A 7,365-nucleotide genomic window follows, 5' to 3' on the forward strand; every position below is an offset into this window, starting at 1 on the left:
CAGCAGCATGTCAATTATCCTGCGGATTTTGCCCATGCAAGTGAATGTCAAAAAAAAAAGCAAAATCCACAACGAAATCCGTGTCAAATCAGCGTCAAATCCGCACCTATGCAAAGGTGCGGTTTCCTGGGGAATGCTGCGGATTTAGCTGCAGAAAAATCCGCGGATACAGAGTCCCGTGGGCACATAGCCTTAGTAGTTCTGGGTGTATATTGCTAATCCCTGCCTAACCGTCCCTGTATACACTAGCATAGATAAAGATATCATAAGAAAAAGTATTTCTAAAGATCATATATTATATGCTAATGGGCGCAGGGACTAGTCCCCGAGGCGTTAGTTCCTGCACTCATTCCACCTTCTTAGCATGTTAGCATTCCCACAGGGATGTGCAAACATGCTATTCAATGTCCATTGCCATGCGTCATCAGCGGTGATGTACCTGTGCCCACTGTCACCGCTGAACAGAATTCCTGGCACTTCTGGTCATGCGCAGTATGAAGCCGGTTGTACGCATCCCGGCTTCAGAGAGGTCTAGTGCGCATGACCAAAAGCGTTGGGGACTTCTGATCATGCGCCCTGACACTGAGTCCGGTGTTTTGAAGCAGTGTCAGCGGGCACAGTTACATCACCGCTGATGACGAGGCAATGGGCATTGAATAGTACGTTACCACGCGCACAAGGGTTAGCTAAAACATGCTAAGAGGGCAGAATGAGTGTAGGAACTGACTTTGTGACTAGTCCCTGCGCTCATTAGCATATCATAGAGGATCTTTAGAAATACTTTTTCTAAAGATCCCTTTATCCATGCTAGTGTATACAGGGACGGTAGGCAGGCATTAGCAATATGTACCCAGAGCTGCTCGTGCTTCTGGGTACATATTGCACCTGGTTCCCTTTAAATCTAAGTCTCATCATATATTCACTTTCCATAAACTTCTTCCTTTGTTGGCGCTGCTCCAGTCCTGTGGCGCAATCTTGTGCCTGTAACTTTTAACTGGCCGGAAGTCAGAAGTTACGTCACAAAATCTCAATGCAACTCTATGAGAGCCAGAACAAGGCTGGAACGAGGCTGTCAGAGTTTCATTGAGTTATGATCTCCAGGGCGTTCCATGAAACACTGAAGCTGCCAACAGGTCACAAATGGACAGTGACCGACTGAAGAAGCGGCGATAATAGAAGTTGACGTCGGCAGGAGATTTAGATAAAGCACCACTCTAGCTGTGGAATAAGAACAATAACACTGGAGTGGTGCTTTAAGTTATTTTCACAAATCTATGCAACAGACAACTGGATGAAATTTTATTACAAAACACACAAAAAAGACAACACTAAGACAAAACAGCCATGTTTGCTATGTGTCCTCTTCACAACATGTCTCTGACATCTGACACAGATAACTCCTTTATCAGCAAAGTCATAATTCTCTTGTATGTGTCCAAGATGGTCTGTGCTGATGGTCTCTCCTCCGGGTTCTTCTTCTTACACTCGGTGTGGATATCAAACAAGTGAAACCGAACAATATCGCTGCCTTCTCCATGACCCAAGAGATAATTGGTAACTGCTGGGATCTTCCATACATCAGTCTTCTCATCATATGGGGGCATCAGATTATTAATGAACTCCGTATCAGACCCATAAGGCCACAGCTGTTCTGGAGCCACAAAATCACCAGTAATTTCGCGGGGACCACATTTGACTAAAACTCCTTTCTCTTTGTCCACCATAGGTAGTGCATCCAAATCATTCGCCACCAAGCGGAAGTCGCTTGTTAGCAGGTACTGAGACAGCACTTTGTCCAGATCATTGGAGTCGCACATAACTAGTACTCCAAGCGGACTGTTGTGCAGGTAGCGGATTATACTTACATAGTCTATGGCCAGGGCCAAACGAGTTTGCCAAGTGTTAACGTTTTTGTATTTAGGGAGGCTGAATGTGTTGTCCAAATTGTTCAAAGATCCCAGAGGGTGGTACTCGGTTAGAATACTGCCATTTTCCTCACAATACCCCACAAGAGTCACCACATGCCTGCTCTGGAGGGCCTTCAACATCCGCAATCCATGAGAGAAGTCACTGCGTAGGTCAGGGATTGTGAGCTGAGACAGAGCCACTTTCATTTCTTTCCACTCTGCCAAATACACCTAAAATGGGAAGATAATAACACCGCTCATTGTAAAAGTCTGATACTGTCATTACTTCCACCATTACTTATAAATTAATATTACATTTTCAGGGCTCTCTGGCATAAACATCGATAACTGTACCCCAAATGGTCAATCTCTAACCGTCTACAGCAAAGGTAGCCATCAGATCCAAAAAATGCTAATTCTTATATCAGGAGAGAGAATTGATGAAAAGCATTATACTGCTATTCTGACATGTGCAAGCAAGTACACCAGCCTGTTCAGGTCTATGAGATTGGTTTATTTATGCAGTTTCTTTTTTTATGTATCTTGTGACAGATCCACATGTTGGACGAATGCCACAACCTCTATTTAAACTGTGACCACTGTTTGGTGTGTAGCTTACGGATTATTAAGGCTATGTGCACACGCTGCGGTTTTTTGCAGCGTTTTTGCTCTAAAAACTGCATGTCTCTCATTCCCCAGCAAAGTCTATGAGATTTCATTTTTGCTGTCCGCACAGTGCAGTTTTTTTTTTTTTGCTGCGTTATTGTGGTGACCACAAAGATGCAACATGTCAATTCTTTTTTCGTTTTTCACCCAGTAAATTGAATGGAGAAAAACACAGCAAGAAACGTAGCAAAAAACGCATCAAAACGCGGTGGGTACGTTTTTGTGCATTTTTTTGGGGCCAGAAATGCTGCATCTTTATGGTCAGAAATAAAACGCAGCGTGCGCACATAGCCTAAGGCTCCCTTCACACGTCAGTGATTCTGGTACATATGTGCTAGTTTTTATACGTACCAAAATCACGGACATGCACAGAGCCATTAAAATCAATGGGTCTGCGCACACATTAGCGATTTCTCACTGATGTGTCTCCATGCAGCGTACACGCATGTCCGTGTGTTCCGCATGGAGACATGTCCGTTTTTATCCGGCATTAATGATGTCCCACGGACCCCACAGTGGTGTTATCCGTGAAATACGTATCAGAAAAATCATGTATATTTAAAATAAAAAGCTTTTTATACTCACCTGTCTCCAGTGATGCTGTCTCTAGCCGCTGGTGTCTCCTGCATCCAAGTTGGCTAAGTATGCTCATACATATGCACTGCACAGCCAACCCGGAAGTAGCTGCAGAGGGGAGACAGTGGCGGCCGGACACAGCATTGCGGGAGACTTCAGCACCACGGACAGCAGCGGCGTGGATAGGTGTGTATAAGTGCCTGATCGTGTATTATCACGGATAGCACATGGAGATCACACGTGTGCCAAAATAACGACACATGGAGGGACATACGTTTTTCACTGACGTGATGAAAGTGCGTATGTGTTTTTCACTGACGTGTGAAGGGGGCCAAAGACAAAGTAGGCTCAGTCGACAAGTGTTCATGTGACCACAAATATGTGGTTTGCATACTTAAGGTCATGTGCCAACTAGAATTGCAGTCCTCTCTTAGTAGAAGTGCACTGACGGAGGATGAGTATGCCTATTCCAAATGTGTCATACATATAGGGTAGATATGGGATGTACATGAAGAAAACAGACTTAGGTGCTGAGCCTGTACCAGGAGCTTGCTGTGTTAAAGCACCACCCCAGCCCTTTTTTTTTTAGCACTGGAGTGGAGTTTTAAATCTGTCTGCCGCCAGTCTTATACTCACCCTGCAGCATTTTCATTGTTTTTCGGAGCTGCTCCGATCCCGCATCTTGTGCAGTAACTTTTGGCTGTCCGGAAATCAGAAGTTACATCACAAGCTCTCAATAATAGAAGTCTATGAGAGCCAGTACAAGACTCCCATAGAGTTGTATTGATTTGTGACCACCGGCGCACTCAATGAAACACTGGAGCTGCCAGAAGGTTGCAAATCTCTGGAGGGACGCTGATGACAGATGATGGCGGTAAGTGAGTAGAAGATAGGGGACTTACATTTAAAGCACCACTTCAGCACTGAAATAAACAGAAACACTGGAGTGGTGCTTTAACCAGCCTCTCAGAGCAGCGGTCAGAGCTGATTGCAGCATTTTAGTAGCTCCATCCCAATTGTGCGCCTACTCCACGGGGCCAAATGAAGGTCCTCCATTTCTGCCAACTTTGTACTATTATGAGGGTCAGGCTGTAGTGGACTTCACAGGGGTTTGTTAATTTCACTATATAGTGAATTATCAAAATTTTGCAGTATATAGTACAAGCCAAGAAATGACCAAAGGTTCAAATACCTTTGACCATGTTCACACATTGCGAATTGGGTCAGTTTTTTATCTCAGTATTTGTGGCCAAAACCAGGAGTGGGTATAAAACAAAGAAGTTGTGACGTGTTCCTATTATACATTTCCTCTGATTGTCCTACTCCTGGTTTTGGCTACAAACACCAAGGTCAAAAACTCACCAAATACTGAACATGTGCACAGGGCCTTAGAATAAATTAAAAAAAAGACAAAGAAATTAGAAAAAAAAAAAAAAGTTTAAATGAGCCACATTTTCCCAATACAAAAATGGAAAAATGAAAATGTTGGCAAATGCCGGATTAAACTATAAACTAATTTAATTTGTAAATGCCTCAATGCAAAAAAGGTAACATGCCAAATGTTGCAGACATCCTATCTCTTCTAGTGAATGCAATTAAAATGGATAAAAACATTGCAAGTATCCAAAAAGAAGTGATAGTTCAAAAAACATAATTGAATAAAAAAAATAAGCTACGAAAAGAATATCAGAAAAAGTATTAAAAAAATACCTTTTTTTTTTATATATATATATATATATATATATATATATATATATATATATATATACATACACACACACACACACACACGTTTGGCATCTTTCGAATCCTATTGACCTGAAGAATCTTGTTGCCCGGTCATTTTTACCATAGAAACAAACAAAAAAAAAATAATGGCAAAATTGTGGGGCTTTTCCACCTCACTTGGATTTTTCCGCCATTTTTGTATTGCATTATATGGTCTCATTCAAGACTTAAAAGCAAAAGTTATGGCTCTTGGTAGAAAAAATTAAAGTGCAAAAACAAAAATTGTACAATGGACGTTTCTTCTTGTGAAACTCATCACCTTTTTGACGACTCCTTCGCCCACCAGCTTCAGTCGGCGCACTTCTTTATTAATGCGCTCACAATTCAGCCACGCAGAGCAATTCTTCATGTTGCCAATCTTGAAGAACCCTTGAGGACAAGTGCTGGGGTCTGCGTGTGGATAACTAGGGGAGACATAGACGTGCTCCAGGTACACATACAGCAGCACGTTTAGGAACAGCACAGTGAGGACAAGCAGGATTATCAGCAGCAGGAGACAATTCCAGTTGCCATTCCTTTTACCACCATATCTCTTATCCATTCTACTCTGCAGGATCTTGTCACATCCTAAATCAAAGAAAGAAGGGGAAAATCAGAATGGGAAAATAGCAAGGAAAACATCTCACAGACTGTTATGTAGAGGAAATCCAGCATGGTCGATGCCTCTCCTATATTGTGACAGCAGAACATGTAGAAGACAGCATGTGCTAAACTCAAATGACCTGGAAAGTCAAGGGGGCGGAGCTGCTCCTGTGATGAGTCATGGGGGCGGAGATGCTCCTGTGATGAGCCATGGGGGTGGAGCTGCTCCTGTGATGAGTCATGGGGGCGGAGCTGCTCCTGTGATGAGTCATGGGGGCGGAGCTGCTCCTGTGATGAGTCATGGGGGCGGAGCTGCTCCTGTGATGAGCCATGGGGGTGGAACTGCTCCTGTGATGAGTCATGGGGGCGGAGCTGCTCCTGTGATGAGCCATGGGGGTGGAGCTGCTCCTGTGATGAGTCATGGGGATGGAGCTGCTCCTGTGATGAGTCATGAGGGTGGAGCTGCTCCTCTGACCAGTCATGAGGGTGGAGCTGCTCCTCTGACCAGTCATGAGGGTGGAGCTGCTCCTCTGACCAGTCATGAGGGTGGAGCTGCTCCTCTGACCAGTCATGAGGGTGGAGCTGCTCCTCTGACCAGTCATGAGGGTGGAGCTGCTCCTCTGACCAGTCATGAGGGTGGAGCTTCTCCTCTGACCAGTCATGAGGGTGGAGATTCTCCTCTGACCAGTCATGAGGGTGGAGCTTCTCCTCTGACCAGTCATGAGGGTGGAGCTGCTCCTCTGACCAGTCATGAGGGTGGAGCTGCTCCTCTGACCAGTCATGAGGGTGGAGCTGCTCCTCTGACCAGTCATGAGGGTGGAGCTTCTCCTCTGACCAGTCATGAGGGTGGAGATTCTCCTCTGACCAGTAATGAGGGTGGAGCTTCTCCTCTGACCAGTCATGAGGGTGGAGCTGCTCCTCTGACCAGTCATGAGGGTGGAGCTTCTCCTCTGACCAGTCATGAGGGTGGAGCTGCTCCTCTGACCAGTCATGAGGGTGGAGCTGCTCCTCTGACCAGTCATGAGGGTGGAGCTGCTCCTCTGACCAGTCATGAGGGTGGAGCTTCTCCTCTGACCAGTCATGAGGGTGGAGCTGCTCCTCTGACCAGTCATGAGGGTGGAGCTTCTTTCCCAACAAGCCATCGGGGTGGAGCAGCTCCTTTGTGCAGTCACGTGTGGTGCCTCCTCCATGCTCAGGGGGTCACTAACAGTGATTTGTCCTTGCTGAGGACAATCCGCGGCCCTGTCAGCTTGTATTCACTGTTCGGGGCGGCACGGTAGCGCTTTGTGCGGTGAGGACACACGTACGGCTGGGCTCCTGTGTGTGGATACAACGCATGCGTGCTCCCCGTACCTCCGGTTCATCAATGCGCTGCACCAGCTGGGCCTGTCACATGCGGAGCAGCCGGCCGCCATAACACCTGTACAGGAGAGCGGCGCCTGATTCTTTCCGGCACTGTGGGACCTGGATGACGTCATGATCACATGACGGACTCCTGGAATCACGTGACCACACTGTGGCCGCTGTTACGTGCTGAGGGAGGCTCTGTCCTGTAATCGGGCTCTATGCTCCGGTAAACAAGGATTCTGCCTTCATCTGCGCTCGTACACCATGTACCGTTGTATTTTCCACCACTTTCAGCGCGTCTTGTGTCTGGGTCTGGTTAATGAGAAGGGGCGTGGCCTAAACTCTTTCAAAGCAGGCTAATTAAAGGGGCTGTCCAGTGAAGATAATCGCCACAAGATAGGTGATGACTCACTGATCGCACACCTCCAAAGCTTGGAAAAACAGAACAAGGGACAAATTATGACTTAGAGGTCCAGAGGATGGAGTCAGAGGGGCTCGG

At 46.0% G+C, this 7,365-nt stretch overlaps 1 protein-coding gene across 1 annotated transcript; it reads right to left on the bottom strand.

The window, feature by feature from the left end:
• Positions 1–1,285: 1,285 nt before the first annotated feature.
• On the bottom strand, positions 1,286–7,023 carry POMK (protein O-mannose kinase). Its single transcript, XM_075337815.1, has 3 exons — positions 6,873–7,023; positions 5,197–5,504; positions 1,286–2,138 (listed from the first exon to the last, which is right to left on the bottom strand). The coding sequence occupies exons 2-3, from the start codon at positions 5,476–5,478 to the stop codon at positions 1,365–1,367; spliced, it is 1,056 nt and encodes a 351-aa protein (XP_075193930.1). The 5' UTR covers positions 5,479–5,504; positions 6,873–7,023; the 3' UTR covers positions 1,286–1,364.
• Between the last annotated feature and the right edge of the window lie 342 nt (positions 7,024–7,365).

Source organism: Anomaloglossus baeobatrachus, chromosome 1 (assembly GCF_048569485.1).
Source record: "Anomaloglossus baeobatrachus isolate aAnoBae1 chromosome 1, aAnoBae1.hap1, whole genome shotgun sequence".
In the NCBI taxonomy this organism is placed as follows: domain Eukaryota; kingdom Metazoa; phylum Chordata; class Amphibia; order Anura; family Aromobatidae; genus Anomaloglossus; species Anomaloglossus baeobatrachus.

Excerpts from the sequence above, each read along its gene's own strand:
- POMK (XM_075337815.1), bottom strand. The coding sequence starts at position 5,478 with ATGGATAAGAGATATGGTGGTAAAAGGAATGGCAACTGGAATTGTCTC. Across the intron at positions 2,139-5,196 it reads GCGAAGGAGTCGTCAAAAAG|GTGTATTTGGCAGAGTGGAA; the intron begins GTGATGAGTTTC and ends TTCCCATTTTAG.